The sequence below is a fragment of the Pezoporus wallicus genome, unplaced genomic scaffold (assembly GCF_028554395.1).
Source record: "Pezoporus wallicus isolate ANWC-B61680 ecotype Strahan unplaced genomic scaffold, APGP_CSIRO_Pwel_v1 contig_6814, whole genome shotgun sequence".
In the NCBI taxonomy this organism is placed as follows: Eukaryota; Metazoa; Chordata; class Aves; order Psittaciformes; family Psittacidae; genus Pezoporus; species Pezoporus wallicus.
Genome location: NW_026639755.1, coordinates 3,056,435 through 3,078,806, shown reverse-complemented (window position 1 = coordinate 3,078,806; position 22,372 = coordinate 3,056,435). Strand labels below are relative to the sequence as shown.

At 38.5% G+C, this 22,372-nt stretch overlaps 1 protein-coding gene across 6 annotated transcripts in view; it reads left to right on the top strand.

Annotated features, from left to right (window-relative positions):
• The window catches only part of EPHA6 (EPH receptor A6), a 467,936-nt gene that overhangs the window by 227,744 nt on the left and 217,820 nt on the right, over positions 1-22,372 (top strand). For all 6 annotated transcript variants that reach the window (XM_057415936.1, XM_057415931.1, XM_057415932.1 and 3 more), the window contains 2 exons: positions 12,080-12,235; positions 21,457-21,792. In XM_057415936.1, coding sequence (XP_057271919.1) covers positions 12,080-12,235; positions 21,457-21,792 — 492 coding nt within the window. The remainder of the gene's footprint in view (positions 1-12,079; positions 12,236-21,456; positions 21,793-22,372) is intronic.

The window sequence follows — 22,372 nt, the reverse complement described above, 5'->3', positions numbered from 1 at the left end:
TAGGCCCCCTTCAGATACTGGAAGGGTGCTAATAATTGAATATTAAATAAATAAATCAAATATATTTAAATAATTAAATATTAAATAAATTAATAAGAAGCCCCAAAACAAACCCCCAAAACCCAGAAATAAAACAAAACCTGCAGTTCTTTTAGTCTAAAGTATCATCTGCTTGTACCCAATATGGACAAAAACTGGACATTTCAAAGGATGGAGAAAATCTGTAGTATAATGTACGGACTGCAAGTTGGTGAACTTCCTTAAAATCATTTTAAATGCTACATTAACAGCCACAGCGGTGATCAGCGTTTGAATATTGTGTATGTTGCTGACGTTAAGCGTGACTTCATTCCGAAGTACCACATTTGTTACTCCGTGTCTTACAATAATGATAGAATAAAATTACAAAGTATTTAGTACAGTAATGTAGAAGATACAAAGATGTGTTTGAAATAATTCTGAATAACCAAGAAGATTGTTTTCCTGTGAGCTTAGGAGCGCTCAGAGATAATACAGAAGAAAATGGTATTTGGTTCCCACAGAAGCATGAGCACTCCATTCTCACTGTTACTGACTTTGGTAAATCAGAGCTGAAATAGTTTGGGAGTCACTAATCATGTTTGGTGTGTTTGAAAATTTAGCTTGTGAGTTTTCCTGTGAAGACATCAAAAAGGATTCAGTTTTGAAGACCAAATGCCCAGATTTATATGAACATTTCAATATTTTTTACATTAGAAATTGCACACCTGTACAACTACCTGTTTCTAGTCACATATTCTTACCATATGCTTAATATTCATGTAATATTGCATGTTTCTATGATTCTGTGCTTACAGTGATTTCTCCTTTGTGCACAAATTCCTGACTCGTACATGCAATTTAAGCAGGGGCTTAAATAAATTGTACATACAGACCCATATTTGAATGTGCAGTCCTTGTAACCGTATTTAAAAATATTATCATATTTTTAAGCCTTTCCTTTTAAAAATTGGATTATATATAGTAGGCTATATTGTATTCTCATTGCTGTGATTTCTTGCTAATTATAGTAGTGTAAAAGAGGCAGTTACACAGAGAAGAAGAAAAAATAAAGAATTGTGTAGCTTTAGCTGATCTATGATAAAAGCAATTGGTCTCAGGAAAGTTGTGAACCCAAAAAATGAGCACTGAGATCTTAAATCATTAAAAACTACAGTCTTATAATAAGGACATAACAAGAAATGGTATCCGTGTAAATAGTGACTGTACTGTTCTTCAGTTTTTTATGTTTAATAACTGCCTGTAAGAACATTACATTTCTTCAAGGTATGTCTTCTCTAGAAAGCTGTTCTACAGTTTATAATAAAGTAGTAAGTCATGTCAGACAGAGCTTTAGTAGGCTTTCAGTGTAAGCCTCAAGTGTGTTCAGAGGCATGAAGCTAAGTGCCATTAATTATTTGAGAAGTGTGCTGGTAACTTACTGTTCTTAGAATCATAGAATCATAGAATCGTCAGGGTTGGAAAGGACCTTAAGATCATCCAGTTCCAACCCCCCTGCCGTGGGCAGGGACACCTTATGCTAAATCATATCACCCAAGGCCTCGTCCAACCTGGCCTTGAACACTGCCAGGGATGGAGCATTCACAGCCTCCCTGGGCAACAGACTCAGAAAAATTGCTTCTGAAAAAAAGCACCTGCAAAACGAATGAAATAATTGCTATCATAGAAATTAATTAACCCAAGCTAGCCAGTTAATTTCTAATGGACAGAGAGAAGCGCATCTGCAGATTCAAATGGTCTGGTTTTGTACACGGAAAAGAGAAATCCATGATGAAATACCTATCGTACATACGAAGTGGAAAACAGAAAGGTTTCTTGTACTGGGGGGGCGGGACCCCAGAATTGGGGCAAAGGATAAGAGATAAGATATAAATATCATTTTATAGTATCAGTACAAGGGACAGAGATAAGAACACATATATATGGTAGCATTTGGTAAAGGATATCATAAGATCAACGCTGCTCTGTAACAACAATTTTTGCACATATATCTTGTAAGAAAGCACTTTAAATTTTGTACATGTATCTGATAGGAAGCACCTAGAATCTTTCTCATAGTAGGAAGTATTTTTCTAGCATTTAGTTATGCTCTGATCAAGATCTGATGATTTTATAGTTGTTATTACCACACTCGGAGAGCTCTTTTTTAGCATCCAGTAGAGAAAATTAGTTTTGGAAATCAGCACCACACTGGTCGCTTTCTGAACTTATTTATGATGCTTTGGAACACCTTACAAACAGTAGTACAGTCAGTCGCTCAAGCTAGACCACAAAGCTAGCCATGCAACTGTGAATTCAGAGATTCATCTTTTTTTACAATTGTTATGACAATAGAAGCCTAAAAAGGAAGAAAACGAGAAAGCCCTATCTTAAATGGGCCTGAACATTCAGCCCCTATGCTAGCACCAGCTTTACAGGCAGTGGTCTGCTGTGTGTTTGCATTCATTGAGAGCATGAAAGATAAAAGAATGAGCACCTCCTTATAGAAATGCTGCTTTCACTTCTATGACACAGAGATAGATAATGCGTAAAAGGAATCGGCCACAAAACAGATCTGATTTCTGCAGACCAGTTTTTCCTCTTGCAGAAAGAAATATTTGATACAGTCTGATACCTTTATGCAGTGTTTTTTGGTAAGGTAGATAGGAGTCCTCAACTGTACTTAGGAATGTAAATGATTCTATGAAAACAGAAGCCTTCAAGGCTTTCAAGTTGGATACTAATGACTCTTGAAAGGCATACGGAGAGATTCCAGAAACACAGATTTCTTGCGCCGGTATAATCAATAACATTTCTTACTGCTGTTTTTCAGACTTCTTGTGTAGCATTCCACTGCACTGTTGAGAAACTTATCATACTCCTACCTTATCCCTTACCCCTAAAAACCTTTCCAGCTACAACTGTAGCTTCACCACTGTTTCAGCTTTCCTTTATGAAAAGCAACTTGATATGCTGAATTGCTCCCAGCAACGTTAACTACTCCCTATGTGCATTATGTCCTTGATCTAACGGATTTTCTGGATTTTCATATAGCTTTAGTCTGAGGACAACAGCAGCAACAGTTTCTTTCTTTAATTTTGGAAGCGGTAAAGAAACCTACAGAAGAATGCGTCCTCCTCAAAAATGCAAGGAGGGATGTGCCAATGCAACATTGCATCACGCAGGAGTAGATTGTGCTCCAATCACGGTGCACAGATTCTTCCGTTTGGCCTTGGCTTGCGCATCTACAGATGCTAAGCACGCTAAATAGAAGTTATTAAAGTTTACCTGGAGATTCAAGCATTCTCTCTGCTATTCTGACATGTGCCAGGGAGCTTTCTTGACTAGTGCTGGCTACTTAAATATGCTCCGCCATTTTGGTTCTTTGTGTTAGGAGTTCCCAAATAAGCCAGGGCAGGTAAGTGGAGGAATACTCCTATCCTAGACATACGGAGAAGATGGTGGAGTGTTGACTATTACAGCTGATAATCTAGTGTTTCAGTTTTCAGGATTTGCATAGGTGCAGAATGCTCCTTGGCATTGCCATTATTCCAGGTCACTCAGGTACCAGCTTTTTACTGGTCAGGATTGAAGGAATGAAGATAGTATTTTCTTAAAAATAAAGCTCTTCAATAATGAAACAATGATGACAAAGTGGCAAAACATATTATTAAGATTATACCGTAAAATGAAGAGGTTTTACAGCTACTGTGGACATGTCTTGTGACTCAGAGTAACTTCTGCCATTTACTCCAGTGCTGCATTACCTTGAAGTGTTCTCAAGATTATGTTTCTCCTGCTTTACCAGTTAAAGTTAGTTGCTGGAGATGGCTGCTTGGAGATGCAATGATCTTCTCCTTCCGTTCTTTTCCTACAGACCTTCTCGATCCCAGGAGGATGCACTAGTATACTGCAGGAAATTAATTCACTTCTTTTTCCCTTTTTGCAGGGATTGTTTTCCCTGCTTTTTCACTGCTGTCACATTCCTTCATTACCATTTCTATTGTGTGCCTTAATTAGCTTGACTGATTTCCTTTGTTCACTATTTCCCTGAAACACAGTGATTTCCTTTAAAAATTATGCAGTGTAGAAAATAGTATTTATACTATCTCTGTTAAAGATTAATGAAGGCTGTCTAATTGTGTGCTTTCTATGGGGTCTATCCATAAAATATCAACAGAAATAAAGACTGATTTGAATATGGAGCCATGCATTTGAGTATGCATAGTTCCTACCTCAAACAATTTATTAGACTGCAGGGATCCCCACAGCAGAGTCAGCAGCGCAAAGTGGCAAAAAAATAGTTGCTTGCCTCTTCAGGGGGGTGCATCCTGTTACTTTTATCTCCCTTCTTCCATCACTAATAAGGTACCACATTTTTCCAGCCATTTTTGTCGCTTGCCATTTCTGTGAGACATCTTGACTTTTTGTTCTTCCGAAGTCCACAGATATAGCCAAATGTAAGTGTATTTTTATTCTCTGGCTAATAAGAGCCTGCCTATGTATAATTGGTACTTTGCACATTGTTGAGACAACTTGAAGATGCTGTGCCAGGTGAGCATCTTCCAGCATCAGTGTCGCTGTCAGAAACTGCTGACAGAAATCAGCAACAGCTATGGAAACTAGGGTCTAGATTCTGCTTTTAACACCTTTACCAGTTCACAAGAGGCCTTGATAGCCACATACAGTACATTTGTGTGAGGTGTCCCTGCCCATGGCAGAGGGGTTGGAACTAGGTGATCTTAAGGTCCTTTCCAACCCTAACTGTTCTATGATTCTATGAATTGTAGTACATTTAAGCACAGAAGTTTTCATTGTGTGAAGGAATTGGAGATCATTGCCATTATAGTGACCCAGGTTTGCTAGTCATGCTTGAAAATTCTGAGCCTAAGTTTGCAAAGGCCATGTGTGCTTTATTTAATGCTGGTTTCTTGTATTAATGCCAGTAACACACTGCTGCAGTAATGTGAATGTCTAACTGCAGCCTCTGTGCAGTTAAAAACTGGAGTCTTCCCATTCTAGTAGCTTCTGGTTTTTACCTAGGCAACCTTTTTATTGACTCAGATGCCAGAAACAAATATATTTCTCCTAAATCACATCTTCACTAGTCAGAGGATAATCACTAATTTCTTCCAAACCTATTTAAGTGGCATGAAAGCTTTTGTTTAGGTTTTATCTCGAGTTTGGTTTTCACTGTCAGAGCTTATACAGACATACACAAAAGGACATAATGAAATGAGACTGTACTGTCACCTCTGGGACCCCTTTTAGCAAGATGTACCTGAGCTAGACACACAAAATAAGTAGCGGTAAGTTGCAATATAGAAACTTTCTCAAATAAAAGTAGGTGTTGACAAATCACTGAAGTTTGTAAAATGTGCTGAAGGAGTAATTTTAAAAGCTTGCAGACCCTCCATAAAGTAGGGTAGCCTGTATTATGAATAGCTCTTGTTTTTACTGATAAGATCTTGATCTGTAGTTTCAGTGCTTGGTATTTCCAATCAGAAATCCAGCTCATTCTTAGAATTAAGTAAAAACCAAGGTTTTATTAGTATTGAAGACATTACCCATCTCTTTCTTTGAATACTACCTATGCATTTAGAATCATATACTTAAATTCTAGTCTTTGTTTAGGAAGTGTTTAGGGTGCTGTTTTTTATTTGTTTGAAAATACAAAAATGAGTCCTTAGTCAAGATTTGGTTTTTAGTCTAGGTTAACAATACAGAATAGACACCTATAGAAAAATCTATAAATAAGGTGACAAATACAATGGGTAGGCAACTTATTAAAGTATTATTCTGCTTGTGATTAGCAAATAAAAGAGCCCCAGTTACCTGTATTATTCCTACATTGTCACTCGTCTCCATCTTGCCTGTAAGTTAGCAGGAAACCACAATACACAAAGTCTTCCTCCCAGATCTTTGAAAATCCGCCCATTACTAAGCAGTGATGGCCTCCAGCATCAATACGAAAAGCACCTTAAGTCACTGAGTGATATTGCTCTGTGTGCGAAAACCAAAGTTTAATGGGATATTTTCACACTACAGACACTATTTCAGTCACCTCAGTGGCAAACAAGGTGTTTCTCTTTGTTGTTATCAGAAAGCTTTAGTTGCCAGCTTAAGTCTTTGAGAAGTAGCTGACAAAGCATCTTAAGAAGTGCAGAATAGTATTCACCTGTGCTGTGTAGTACAGTTCACAGCTCTTTGATGAGCTATGGAATTGTACCTAGTATGACAGGCAGTGATAAAATTAATATCATTGACTGTTCTCCTTGTCTGTGTTAATATGTTTGATAAACCACAGATTCTTTAAAAACATGGTATGTGACCTGAATCACTGCTCAAGTTACTGTATTGCGACTAACATTTTATAAAGAAAAAAACCTGCACTGATGTGAATGGAAAATCCTATTGGATATATACCAATTATCTCTTGTAATTTCTTCTAATCATTTTAATAAACAACTGCAATAGATATTGAAATATGGGAATGACAGAAAATAAGTACCAGCAAGTGGGGTAAGAATTGTCACAAAGAGAAAGAACACTTGATTTAATTTACCTATCTTCATGATGCAGTTATACATGAGGGAGAAGTCTTGTACCTACCATCTTTTCTTTCCTCTCCCTTGTTCCTGTTTAAAGTCAAGGGTGTGAGTAATGCTTTTATCTCTTCTCCACCTCACAGAGTAGAAATATTTGAGAGCAAAAGACAAGAGATTGACTGGAGCATACAAACACGATGCATGTAAGTGCGTGCTGAAGCACACAGAAATATGATCCATTGAATTTACCACAAACAAAACAGGAAAATCAGTCTACTGTCCCCACTAAGTTTGCTAGGAGTGATTGTTGTCCCCTCCTTATCATTGGAACTGATCTGAAGTAGAACCTTGTTTCTTGATGCATGATGTCTTATATTCTTGTGGTTTCAACTTACCAGCATGTTCCATAATTCATAATCTATCATGGCTGGTCTTCCTCCAGTGGGTTCTTCATGAGGTCTCCTGTTTCTAGCAACTCCTCCTGAATATTCTTGCTCTTGTTTTGAGCATGACCCAAAATGAATCCCCTCTCTTTTCTCATAGTCCATTCATGACCTGAATAAACCAAGGATTATGTGAAGAAAGAAAAGATATGAGATTACTTAGATAGTACTCACAATCAAAGTTTGTCCTCATAGCTTCATTGTCCTAATTCTGTAATATCCTAATCTTTGTGATCATATTCTCTTCTGTAATATACAGTAAGCATCTTTTGTTATGTTCTTTTCTATATACTTTTTTCTTTTCTAGACACTTCTACTAAAATATAAGCTGGTTAAAAAAATATTATAGTTCCTTGTTTCTGCACAGTGGTAGTATAGAATAGGTTTTATTGGCTTGCTGTTTAATAAAGCAATCAGATATCAGAGGGGTAAGAGGACTTTAAAAGTGGAGTAATTCTATATTAACAGAATGTAACAGATACAAAAGATGTTAGTCTAATGGTGCATTAGTGGTTTTCAGTAAGCAATTAAAAAAAATGTGTGAGGTGGAACAGCATAGCAAATCATGTGTTTCAGAAAGATTCCAGCACCTCTTCCACAGCTGCTGATGGTTGCCATTCATTGTAAATGACAGCAGAGTCTTCTCTATTTTAATTTGATTGATGAGTTCTCCGCAAGCTGTAAAAATCCCATTTTCATGAGAAATGTCTTCCCACACACAGACCAACAGTGTCAGACATACTTAAAAGTTCCCTAATTTTCCTTTGGACTCTCCTTACTTCAGCTGACTTGATAACAGTTGATTCAGATGTTGTGAAGTGGAAACAACTACTAATTTCTTTTCTTTCACAATTGCATGCTCCCAAAGAGCAGTGAAAATGCTCCTTTTAAAAAAAAAACAACAAGGTTTATGACCATGAAGATGACCAAGCCCACATCCAAAGGCAAGGGTCCCCCTCACAACCAGTCTGTCAGGAGCCTTTCCCCATGGCCCCAGCAGGATGGGGGGGCACCCTCAGCTGCACTGCTTCCAAGCTGGGCCCTGAGCCCCCCAGCCAGAACCCTGGCGGGGGATGCACTCGGGTCCTTAGGGGTGCTAAGGGCCATAGACCAACCACACAGCCATGGCAGCTTCCCACAGCATCTCACACCACACATGTGCTGTCCTGTTTGGAGCAGCCAAGATTGTATCTCATTTTAGGTGGTAAGTGTACAGTGCACCTCTGAAGTTTTTCAAGTCTGCTTCAGTACCTCTGCAAAGAATATCAACAGTGCTAAACTTCTGCAGCTTCTCGATAACTGCTTTCTCTCGCTCTCTGCCCAGGCTGGGAAGCCAGCAGGCAATGAATCACTTTCTTTAAGAGTTCACCAGAGCTTTGCATAGCATTAATTTCTCTTTGCATGCATCTGTGTATAACACAAAACTAAATGCCATATAATCAATTTTAAACAAGGAAAATTATGTTAATTATAAAGTTTCTACAGTTTAAATACCTCATATTAATAACCTGATAATAGAGGTGTAGTCAAGCACATTTGTAGGTGTGTTATCCTTTATGAAGCCGATTAAAGTAACAGTGCTTCTCTGCATGATCTCTGGTATTTCATTGGAGAAAACTTTAGCCTTTTAATTGTTCATTCAGATACCCTGCTAATTACTTAACCAATAAGACAATATATTATCTTCCCCCAGGCTTTACGAAAGTCAAATCTCACAGTTCATATAATTAGTAATTCACAAAGTCACTTCTATTAGATGATACTAGGGAAAATAAGGTGCTTCCCATTGGAAGGTACAAAAAGTACTCTGTGGTAACAAAGATAAAAACAAAATTTATGGTATTTTTGAAGAGTCATCATTAGAAAATTTTTCAGGTGGCAGCTTTTTGTAGTTTAAATTTTATACTAACTTATGCACAAAGAATTTTCAAAAATTATACATGCAATAACTATGAGCTGGGTGAAGAACATGTTAGGAGAAACACTTTGAAAATACTGATTTATGAAGCCATGCAAAATGAAACTTTCTGTATTCATAAACACCAGGAACAACAAGTATTAAACTTACTTTCAAAATATTTACATAGGGTAGGATTTTGCATGGGAATGATGTCTTTTTTCCTCCTCCAAATACAAACCCACAACCCATTTATAATTAAAAGTTCCTGAGTTTCTGATTTGCCCATCAGGCAGTTTGAGTATTAAGTGATTTTGTGTGGCTGAAACTGCCACAGAGAATAAACAATGGAAATAATAGAAGGCTAGGCAAAATCTGAGGTTAACATTAACATAGAATCATAGAATAGTTAGGGTTGGAAAGGACCTTAAGATCTAGTTCCAACCCCACTGCCATGGGCAGGGATGCCCTACAATAGGCCATGTCACCCAAAGCTCTGTCCAGCTGCACATTGATGGATTTTGGTAGAGTAACAATTTCATTTTCTTTCACCTTGAGTGTTGGCAATCAGCACTGACCTATCCAGAGAGCTGAGTTATCCCAGGCTTGTGATCATTTGCAGGTTTTCACCTTGTATTATTTTATCTTGTTTATGAAAGGCTGGTTTTTACTTGAAAATATCCAATAATTGTGCTTGTGTGGTTCTACATTTAGGCAGTTATACGTAGCTTCATAAATTTATCCATAGAAAAGCTTCCTTGATGTCTTCCTCTGCCTCAATTTATGGAACATACCTGGCGTCATGGATAAATGTGTTGGATTCAAAACAAGTAAAATGATCCACATATTCATCCATTATTTTTTCCCATCTTTTCCATGATTGTATATGTGCTTTCTTTTAAGAGACATAGCATCTCAAACCCATAATTGCTTTAAATACATTACAGAATACCATTTCATAACAAAACCTTCAGGGTCTTCTCCTTGAGTTTTAAACAGTGAACTGCTTGAAGCTTAAACAAAACATTTGTCTTGAAGGAGAATGCTGTGTTTCTTTTGATCTGAAGTGGTTTGTCATTTTGGGGGACAGAAGGCAAGAAGGAATGATTTCAGAACTGACAGACTTGAATTTCAGAGGTAATAAGGATTTTAAGGAGCGTTCATTTTACACTGACTGAAACTGTAACTTGAAATTGCCATCTCCTTCATCACAAGCTTCTTTGTATTGCACCACATATATGGAAGGCAAGAATTTAATATTCATCCTCAGATCAGCCAGGGCAGGATTTGGGCATGAGAAAAAAGAAATGAGCAGGTAAGTGTAACACCTATCCCAGGTTTTTTTGCCTTATCTCCTCTCTTCCTCGCAGCAAAGCTAAGAGGAGTCAGTGCCTACAGCCTGTGTCTACAATGCTGCCTTCTTCCATGCACCAGACCTGCTGTCTTTCCAATCAGTGGAAAATTACCACCCACTATAATCACAGTTGTATCAGGCCAGTAGCCTTCCTTCAAGGGGAAAATCCCTGCTGTTCCCTCCCCTCTTATCTCTAACACCAGAAATACTACTACTTTTTTTTTCCTCTTTCTTTAAGTGACAGCAGGGCAGGATTCCTCCCTAATATCTCTTCAGCAAAGTCAGAAGAACACACTGGGAGGAGAATTGCTGAAATAGTTGGGTCAAAATTAAGTTCTTAAAATTACATTTGAACAGTTGGCTCTTGGATCCTGATAGGCAATCAACTATTATCTTTTTCAGTCCCATCTTCTCACTCCTTTTCCCTCAGCTGCTGGTGAAACTGCTTTTATATCAAAGAAGCCCTTTGGAATCAGAAGCAAAACTGATCTCTGTATATGTTATCTATGAGTTAATACTTTTTAATAACTTGCTTTATACGAACTGACAATAAATCCTTAAAATGCATTATTTTAGATACTTTTTAAAAGCACCTCATTTTATTATTATTTTGTCTTGCTACAAGGGAAGGAAGTGCTGCCTAGTTCCTCTGGCAATGTAGAGAAAGAACTCTTGAATATGTCAAAATGAGAAAAAAGCACATGAATCTTCGAAATGATATTTATAGCAGTGTATTCTGTCTGTGCTGCTGGAGGAGTCAGGAGTATGAGTCTGTGCAGTCTATACATGTTTGAGTTGCTCTTTCATTTGTTTCAGTTCTGTTTTTGGATCAGGATGCCAGAAGACAGTAACTGCAATACGTGCTGGCATGTGTAGATGTGGTAGCTGACAGAAGAAAGAAATCCCTGTTTTAGGCATGTGTGGTGAAGTCTGAGGATGGTTTCCAAATAATATTTCAGAATGCAAAACCAGCAGGTGTATGATAAGATTTATTTTAACAAATTGTCTGTTTTAATGGCCAGCAAAAAGGCACGTTAAGGCCGTGCTATGGTCAAGAACAACAGGGACCCCTGCTCTAAGTAACCTGGAATGCAAGCTGTGACCATCATAACATCCCCTGTCCCCAAGGCAGCTGCTCTCTAGGTTGTTTCCTGACATAGTTAACAATAGCCTCAGGCTTGCTGTACTTTATGCTGGAGGGTTTTGGCATCTCCTTCCTACATCTCTGAAGGTTGTTATAGCAGCACCTCCCAACTTCTCATGCCAACAGGGTGCTGAGGACCCAGCTGATGTGCCCGTTCTATCACAGGCTTCTCAGGGGACGGTAGGGAAGTCAGACCCATCTCTAAACATATAGGAATGTCATCCTTGTCTCATCGAGGCATTGTGAGGGTAAACATATTGGGCATTGCAAGTCTTCATTACTTAAAGAAGGAAGCCATATAAATAGTTTTGGTGAATAAGAAGTTATCTCACTCTTTCTTATTAACAGATGGAACCTACGTGAAACATAGATAATGTTCTTTTGGTTAGTGATGCTAGTGATGTTGCCCAGGTAACAATTTCAGGCAGCAGTAAGGACTGTGTAAGTTTGGAAGCTGTCTCTTTAATGATTTCCCATTATATACAAGAAATTTATTTTTTCTTAAGTCCATATACTAAAATAAAAACTGTAGCTCTGTTGAACTGTATGATCAAAATAGCACATGTATATCTAGGCGGGAAAGGAAAGAAGGTGCATTATAGCTGTATGGAACAGATTTTACTTATGACCAAACCTTGCTTCTAATAACGAAACTCATTTTTTCTTGTTTTGCAGCTTGCAGGCCTGGATTCTATAAAGCATTTGCTGGAAATGTAAAGTGCTCCAAGTGCCCTCCACATAGCTTGACTTACGTAGAAGCAACTTCTGTCTGTCAGTGTGAGAAAGGTTACTTCAGAGCTGAGAAGGACCCACCAACTATGGCATGTACCCGTAAGTCAGATCAGTACCAGTGTCTGCAGTTCTCTTCTCCTGTGCCTTATTTATTTATTCTTGTATTTTAAGAAAGTCATGTGAATTTGTGTATTTTGTGAAGAATTCCATTCAAGATGACCAACAGAGATTTTTAAAATCAAAATTCAAATAGCGTGTTTCTACATAGTGTAGATATCCCTAAAAACATTCACATGTTTTTTAGGTTGGTGACTTTTTAACTTGTAGTTCTGAGAGATCATACGAGGTGTGTAATCACTGTCACATGAATGAGGTTTAACTACCAGGATGTACTTTAAATACATGAAAATATGTTTGTGCAAAAACTGTCAAATACCTGAGGAGTCATGTAAAGAAAAAAAAATGATGTGACTTTCCTGTCTCCCTGGATTTAAATTAAAATGAGAAGACAAATATCCCAGCACGATCAGATCAAAACTAGGCTCTCTAAAAAAGACAAGAAAATCATAGACTCATAGAATCAACCAGGTTGGAAAAGACCTTTAAGCTCATCCAGTCCAACCCTTACCCCAGCACTGCAAAGGCCACCACTAACCCATGTCACTGAGGGCCTCGTCTGTGCAGTGTATGAATGCTTCCAGGGATGACTCCAGCACTGTGCTGGGCAGCCTGTTCCAATGCCTTTGGGGAAGGAATTGTTCCTCAGCTCCATCTAAACCTCCCCTGGTGCAGCTTGAGGCCGTTTCCTCTTGTCCCATCCCTTGTGCCTTGGGAGCAGAGCCCAGCCCCTCCTGGCTCCATCCTCCTGTCAGGCAGTTGTAGGGAGCCATCAGGTCCCCCTGAGCCTTCTCTTCTCCACACTGACCCCCCCCAGGTTCTTCAGCTGTTCCCCATCACACTTCTGCTCCAGGCCCTGCACCAGCTCCATTGCCCTTCTCTGGCCCCGCTCCAGCACCTCAATGCCTCTCTTGCAGCGAGGGGCCCAGAGCTGAACACAGGATTTGAGGAGCAGCCTCACCAGTGCCCAGTGCAGGGGCACAATCCCTGCCCTGGCCCTGCTGCCACAGTGGTGCTGGTTCAGGCCAGGATGCTGGTGGCTTCCTGGCTGCCTGGGCACAAGCTGCTCATGCTCAGCTCCATCAATCAGCACCCCCAGCTCCTTTCCCATGCATGGTTTCCAGCTGCTCTTCCCCAAGCCTGGAGCGTTGCAGGGGGTTGTTGTGGCCCAAGTGCAGTTCCCAGCACTTTGCCTTCTTGAACCTCATCCCATTGGCCACAGCCCATGGATCCAGCCTGTCCAGATCCCCCTGCAGAGCTTCCTACCCTCCAGCACATCAACGCTCCCACCCGACTTGGTGTCATCTGCAGATTTACACATCCCAGTATGGAGCAGTACGGACCACTATGCACCAGTACAGACCAATATAGGCCACTAAGGCCTAACTAACCTTTAACTAACCTAAATTTGACATTAAGACAAAACTGATGCCCAGCAATCTAGAGGCAGAAATTCTGAGGATAGATTTTTATTACTTTGAGCAATATGCTCATGTCTAGAAACATACAACATAAATTTTCTTTTTACGTAATAAAATATTCCTCATAGGTTTTCATTCATGGTTCATTGCTCCCTGGGATTCATTTATTGATCGTAAAGCAACTATACCTGTTTAATCTCAAAATTGGGAACAAACAGCAGCATTGAAAAATCTGTGGGTGAAATACTCTACTTACACATAAAATCCTATTAACACCTATTGGAAAATTCTCTGAGATACCTAGTTTTCTGTCTAGTACTTTGTTAGCTCTTCTGGTGGAGGATTTGATTCCAGTAAATTTTGTGCCACAGTCCTTTTGTTAACAGAATTCTATCAAAAATAACATGGCAAACAAAGTATACAAAAAGCTTGAAAGATGGAACCATAAAAACAAAGTACTGTTGCAATAGCTGATTTACAAAGTCATAGACAGTCTGTAATCCTGAAGTCATTATGTAGACCAAGGCATTGTCCGTCTCCTAATAGTCACTAAAAATGGTGTTCCTCAGATTCAAAGTACTTAGCAGAAAGTTGTCTGATCTAACCAAAGGGTTTTCAGAGGGGAAGGGTGTCAGCTTCCAGCTCCTTAAGGGAGACAGGGTTCAGAGAGGCACCCCAATCCAATGCACACAATCTGCTGTCCGCTCGCTCTGGAGCAAGGCACGTCTTTTTTTGCACGTAATGGAATAAGCAGTGCTGTTCCAGACTTTCTGCAGGAAAATGATGATTACAGATAGCTCCACTCAAATGAGTGCTCCAAGCACAGGCCATTAAAATCTTACCCACAGAACTGATATACATCCCAGGCACTCCTGACAGTTTCATGCTTAGAAAGATAGTTTTATTCATGCGTTGTGCAAAAGTGCTTCATATTATTTATAAGTCACTGGCTTTTCATCTCCAAAAGACAGTTCTCCTCTGAAAAAATTACCCGTACGTGGCATTATGGTTCCATAATTACCTTTCAAAGCACAGTTTTAAGCCCTGCTACCCATTAGTCTTGATACGGTAGGGAGGAGCGTAAGAGCCCTGTGGCATCAGCGAATAGGCACCTACAACACCGTGGTGCTTTATCAAACAAAAGCAGGGTGCTGAGAGCTGCTTTGGCTGAAAACTGTCAGGGAAGACTTGGTGCCAGACCTCTCTTTCCCTGCTGAGGTCAGCCAAAGCAATCGAGTAAGTGAGGGCAGGGAAGAAATCAGCCACAACAGGAGTACCAGTGCCCCATCTCACCCCAATTTGCGACAAATAAGAAAGAAAAGAGGCTGTGAACCACATCATGGTTCAGGGTCTCCATGCATTGCTTCTTATTCAGCCTAGACTGCAACGTAGCAGTACTTCATTGACTGTAACAGCAGATGTATTCATCTTATACCTATAATGATAATTATTTCACTAATTGTCAGCTCTGCAAATGACACTGACATTCGTGACAGGCAGACTGCATTCGTATCTTCTTGTGCTTCATCAGTAATGAAGAGTCTGCAGGCCAAATTATTCCCTAAGTGGTATCTTTAGCCCCACTGCTTTCAAATTATGCTCTCGGTTATTAAAATTATGTTTCTGTCATGAATACAACCTCACTGCCTTCGGTGAATGTGTGCAGATGTGGCTAATTTAAATTTAATAAACAAAGATACAGATATGAGTGGAATTTAGATTGCTCCGTCAAAACTGTCACGCTTTACTGTAATAAAAGGATTTGAAAAGGTGGGGGGGGAAATGAGCCGATTTGACTAAATAGGAAAGGCTGTGCAGTAAGAAAATGCCTTTGCTACATAACCACTTTCAGGGCAGATCTGCCCCTACATTTGTACATTTGTATTGTGACATGTGACACGTGACAGAAGAGATGAGAAAGTTTTCTTGTGATGTTTTGAAAGAGAGTTGTTCTTGGGTTGAAGAATGACTAGTGGATTCTCCTTACAAATTTATTCATATTCGAACATTTTGAACCCACCGTATTCATACCTATTTTATTTGCTTCCCCAAGTTCTGCAAAGCTATAGGCCTAAGATAGGTAGATATATTATTTTCTCCCTCTTTTCATTCCTGTATAGGGTCAGGCAGTATTCCTCGCTCCAGAACTATTTGTCAGTGGAAAACTTGCATATGCAGCATTATGGAAAATAAAGACCTTGATTTAAGAGACTGAAATTAAAGAGTGTAGCTTCCAGCATCCACTTTTTTCAAGATGAGCTTCAAATTTACTTTCATTAATTCTGTGAAAGTGCATACTGTATGCTTTTCCAAAATTGAACATTTCCCATTTTGTAAAAGAAGAGTGTGCACTTTGCAGAAAAGCATAATAGAAATCCAATTTTAATAAGAGGAATGAAAATTACATTAGGGTACATTGTTAATCACTTTCTCCTAGCCTTTTCCCATTTGATTGGCACCTCTTATCAATCTCTTGCTGCTACCCTTTCTCCTTATTGTATTTCTTTGCCATATGTGAGTACTCTATCAGTGATCTCTCTGCATACGCAGTGAGCAACAAATAGCATCATATCTAATCCCCCGTCTGATTACTCTGTACATAAACTCTAACATTTCCCACTACAATGTAATTGGATAAATTGATCCCTCTTTTCAAGATCAAAGGCAGGCAGGCTTATATTGGGTGTCTCAATGCATCTCTTCATGTTATGCTCAAAACAGTTTTGAACCTGACAAACTGATGCTCTGCTCAGTAAAGTCTGCCACAAGCTGTATCCTCTAATGTTGAGTCAACGCTGTATTCCAGCAGCAAAATTAAGCAACATGCTTGAAGTCTTTGGCTCTACTGCCTCTATTGTTAGTTTTATATATATATATCTAAGGATATATGTACTTGTTTGCAATTTACCATTGCACACAGATTTGGACTGTTGGTTTGCAGTCACTAGCTTCCATTCCTCACAGAAAAAGAATAGGTTATTGTGAAAAGAAAAAAATGTAATACAGCATTCTACATCAAGTGACCCTGCAAATCGATGTTTTTATATACACATATGCATATAAAAAAGCAATTATGAACTCAAAAGGCACAGCCAGATGCTGTTTCTGAGTATTCTCAGAAGACACTGGTTAATTTTGGCCTCCTACTTTGAATTCAGCAGTCAAATAACCCACACGTCTAAGAGTCCAGTAGTTGGTGACAGATGTTTCTCAGTTAAACAGCGACAAAGTTGTTTCCAGTCATCACCCTGTAGTGCTTAAAATACTGCATTGCCCTCACTAGGCTTCTGCAGCATTGGGTTTGCTCTCTCCTTCCATAAAGGACAAAATGCACTTCACAGAGGGAAAGGGTATGCAAAGCAAGATGAGGTGTGAAGCACTGCATGAGGCAGAAACTCAGCTCTGCTGCTTTTGCAGTGGGTCTGCTTCTCCATAAGACAGCAGTGCCAGTCTACTCTCCAGAGACTGTAGAAACACTTCTTACATTATAATGTGCAAATGAAGCAAAAGGCTGCTCGCACTGAGGCTGTGTTTCATCTAAGAAGCAGAAGGGCTGCATATTTTTTTAATGCTCATCCACCTGAACTGTTTGCATAAAACGCAAAGTCATGAATTTTACTGTGAGGAAAGGATCCATCATTTTTACCAATATACTTGTTTTCGTTAGAAATCAATATCAGGAAATCCCTAAGAGCTTTGCACACAGATGTCTGCAGAAGGGTTATTGCTGCCAAGTCTTTCCAGTGTGTCACATAATCTTTGTATAATTTATAAATGATAACAAAGCAATCAGGCCACGTTCATAAAAGCCCAGTGACACATAATTTAGCTGAATCTGAGGATTAGAATTAATTGTCTCTCTTTGTTCCAAGTTCTAAATCTTAGTAAATGATTCACTGCATGCCATTACAGCTTAATATTTGCATGAAATCACAGTTTAACTGGCATAATTTAACAGCAATTAAAAAGCTATTTAATCGTCATGCAAATTGGCATGAGGGGCCTTGAGTATGAAATGTGTCACAGGTTTTTTTCTGTATTTGCAGGCGGACAATCGCATACTTTCAGACACCGCTAACGTAATTGTTGTTTTCTCAGTTCTTTGAAATGGGAACGTACAATAACTCATGTTTTCTCTTACAATTGAGGATTATGTCCCAAATCATTAATATAGGAATTTATTTGCACGCTCCAGTGCAAATAAAAAATACCGTTTTAAAGGAGTGTATTTTATCTGCTGTATCGATGCAGTCTACATACAGTACAACAAAAGTCTGATAGAAAATTGAAGTTGACAAAGCCGGATAAAAGTCTTCTATTGCCTGGATTCACACCGATTCCTACTTTGGCCTGCCAGAGTTGAAGGAGTAACATGAAAAAAAAATGAGCCATGATGACCCATTGTCCTTATATCTATCGTTTATGTAGGATTAAATTTAAGCCACTTTTAAAACATTGGCTCCAGTCCTTCAAGCAATTACACACATGCTTAGTTTTAAGTGCATGAGTATTACCAATTATTTCAAGGGGATTACTGATCTGCTTAAAGTTATGCACATATGTAACTGCAATTAAGGCTCATCCTCCATATCCTAAAACTCCTCATTGCTTTTAACAGTGGGAATTTGTTAAGACCAGTCATTATTTAATTCTCACAGCATGTTTTTAGAAGAAACATAATTATTCCTGGCTTCCACACATAAATAATAAGAACTGAAGCTGAAGTAATCTGTGCTTAGTTTAGCTTATTCTGATCTCAGGACTGTTTTCCAGAGTAGCTAGAACAGTAATTTTCTGGGAAGTTTAGAGATTTGTCAATCTGAGACACTCTTAAGGTTGGAAGGGGCTTTTGGACCACATCAGCATCTCTAAGGCTGTTTTCCACACCACTGGAAAATGATGTATCAATATAATAAGCCTTTGTTAACAAACTGTATTTATAAATACTTAGATATTACATTATTTCAGATGCTTCAGTATTAGATTTATCCCAAGGTCACAATAAAAGATCAGGAAGGAAATACTCAACATATTATCCGTGATCATAACAATTGCAAATTATAATTTTCATCTGACAGGTTCCAGAAATATCAATCCTCAGTACAAATGAACCACAAATGAGCTAAATGATTCCTTGATAAAAACTGAAAAATAACAGATCTTTACTCTCCAGGGATTTTTGGCTGCTAACTATAAACTCTGCACGCATAGAAATAGGAATAAACAATCATACATTCAAAACAATTTGAGCTTTCTTGACTAGTAAGATAATGCAAAGCAGCAGCACTTCCAGTTATTTTAATTATCAAGTGCTTGAAATCCAGCAGCTAACTCATCATTACTTTAGGGCAGAAATAATTTTAATGAAAACATAGCCTCAGTTATTTCAAGTTACAAATAAATACAGGGAAGAAAAAAATAACTCACATGTTCAACTACAGTTCACAGAAAACCTTAACATTTGTTAGCTCACATTATCCCTCCCACAGCAGACAAACTTTTTTTCCCTTTACAAGCATTCCAACTTTTATACCCACATTTATGCCACAGAAGAAAGCAGAGAGCATCGCTTAAAAATTACAGCTGTTGGTGAATAGTGACTTTTTTTTCCCTGCAACTATTACTGCCTCTTTCCTTCATTAAAGTTGTTATTCATTCCTGCTGCTATGTGTAGGTACACCTGTATAGATCCTTACTGCTGTATAGTTCATTAGTAAAATGTAAGATATAGTAATGTTTTCTGTTAAAGTATGGTCCAGTTTAGTATTCAGGGTCATCTTCAAGAATGAAGAGCTTGAATAAATGGATTTATTTCAGTTGTAGTTGCATATGTCAGAACTACTCGTGGGCTTGATTTTCTAAATGACTACTTCTTTTGTGGTCAAATAAATAGCTAAAAGTTCAAAAATCAAATCAGCTCATCAGTAATTCTGCTGCAGTAATTGCAGATTTAAAGAAGAAAGCAATAGTGATTTTCAAATGAATAATTTGAAAAAAGTAGGTTTGTTGGGTTTCAACTTTTTTTTCCTGAGATGTCAGATCCTGATTTCTGTGTGAAATGTTATGAGCTTTGATATTTCGATGTCCTTCCTAGTGCAAAGTTCTGATCATTTATCTGACCACCCTTTGGGCATAAGGTCTTGCCTTCATGCTATAAGTTGTGGAGCTGGAATTTACAAGAGTGTTGTTCAATATTTCTCTCTGTTTGTTTAGTTCTCCTCTCGTCTCACAGTTTTTTATGAAGAATATTGTGATATTTTAATAATCTGACTCTCAGATTTACTGTGCTCTTCAATTTGTTGGGTGAAATACATTCTGTGTAAGAATTAGCTAATGTCATTTGCAAATGTTTCCCATAGTTTTTCAGTCTGCTTAAGAGGCCCTGGAGTAATGAAAAGCTCACTCAAAATGTGAACAATATCTCTTAAGTCTTGCTGGCAAGTTGTATAAATCATGAAAAGCTACAAAGCAAGATAAAAGCTTTCAAAGTTCTGCTAACCATTGCAATCCATGTGCCCTGTGATTTTTATGTTGAGAACTGGAATATAATGCTTATTCAACTCATTCAGCTCCAAAGCCCCCAGAGATCACCAGTAGAGTTAGCCACAGTCATCTTGTATATATCAAAGCCTGGAGTCTGTAGCCTGGAGTTCATTTTGCCAAATCTGTGTTTCTTACATGATTTTTATGGACGTATTTTGGGACTGTATGCAAATTGTTTTTTAAAACTATGTGTCTCTAAGTGCTTGGTTGAAGTATCTTAAGTGGAAAAAGAATAATATAATAAGAAATGGAAAAGTTCTTCCATTGTACTGTGGAAGCTGATATATGAAGCCTCAGAGGATTTACATGTGATCTACACAGTAAAGCAGCATAACAGCTTAAAACTAGTTGGATGTGCGTTGCCTGTTGCAGGAACCATGGGAAATGGGTCACTTGTACTTCATGTGACAGTGCATAGAGAGCTTTACCACCTGCTTGCTAGCTGAGAGCTTTCCTATAGTCTGCAGGTTGCAACTGGTTTTGCATCCCTCTCCAGAGTCTTTAAGAATTAGTTGTATTCCTGCTTCGTGGCCATCCTATTAGACCTTTAACTTGCAAGGCTGATGTCTTCACTGTTATACTGATGCTGATGAGGTGGCAGGTGGGAAAGAAAAAACCTTGTAAACTGTCTCTTGTGCCTAATAGTCTTGGCTTGATGCCATCTAACTCTGTTAATGAACAGCAGCAAAGAAATCCCTCGGGATAAGCAGTGAAGGACAGAAAAAATATCTGGCACTGCAGAACTAATGCAAACAATTTTATCTCTGGTGGTTATTCCAACGCTGTTATTTATTTATCATTCAATTTGACTCTTTTAAAACATCAAAGATTATAAGCACCAGGAAAGCCTACCTTCCTTGACATAACATAAGGAAGTAAATGTTGTGGTTAAAGCTCTATGGCAGCATCCCACAAGATCACGAGCTATTTAGTGCAAGTTCGTGTTATCGAGTCTAGGTTTGACATTCCCAAGTCACTTTTATGTTGCCTTAAATTATTTCTGTATTAATTCTAATTTATTTAGATTATTCAGCTTTTTATGATTTCACCCATTTATTATTCCTGCTTAATTTTCAAGGATTTTACATTACTGATATACAACTCTTGTAGTTTCTATTTGCAAATAAATGCCTTAAGACTAACATATTTTTGTGGTTTCTTTTATCTGTTTATCTATTTATTTATTCTCTCCAAATTAGACAACTGTCACTTATTAGGCTTTCCCCTCCTTCTCCGCAGGGCCACCTTCTGCTCCAAGGAATGTGATTTTTAACATTAATGAAACAGCTCTCATGTTGGAATGGAGCCCCCCGAGTGATACTGGAGGAAGAAAAGATCTCACTTACAGTGTCATCTGTAAGAAATGTGGGTCTGATGCCAGCCAGTGTGAGATCTGTGGGGGAGGTATCCGTTTCATCCCCAGGCACACCGGTCTCATCAACTCCTCTGTGACAGTGCTTGACTTTGTGTCGCACGTGAACTACACCTTTGAAATAGAAGCCACGAATGGGGTCTCAGAGCTGAGTTTCTCTCCCAAGCAGTTCACAGCTATCACGATTACCACAGACCAAGATGGTAAGTGCCAGTGCTGTATGTCTGTTACTGTGCCCCTGTCATCTATACACGTCTAAGAGGGATCATTTTGTTTCTTGGAAGTCTGGGTCAGCAAGTTAGGATGTTTTGCAGATTGCTAAGTGGTATTGCTTTTTGTGAGGACTTTCAGCTTCTGCTGATGAGGGCATTAAATGCTTTTGGCACTTGGCCTTGACCCCATTACACAGGGCACGAAAATATACCTTCCTGTTTAAAATTAAGTGCAAGCTTTAATTACCTGAGACTGACTGTATTAGTGGTTCATCATAACTGGACTCTGCATCTGGTTCTTTTCCATGTCTTTCCTTACAATTTTAGTATTGAAAGAATAAAACACCGTAGTATCCATTACAACTTCAGAATTCAAAGGTGAAATGAAAGTGAATTCACTTCCTTTAGTATCCTTGTTTCATAGTACTAATACAGCATGCTTCACTGTAAGGTGTTTGAGCATCCGTATGAACCATTTCCTTATGTGAGGTATCCTAATAGATTTTCTTGTTTCTTTAATTGTCAACTTTGTATTATTGGTTTTGAGCAGCTTTTTCCTGCAATTTCAGTT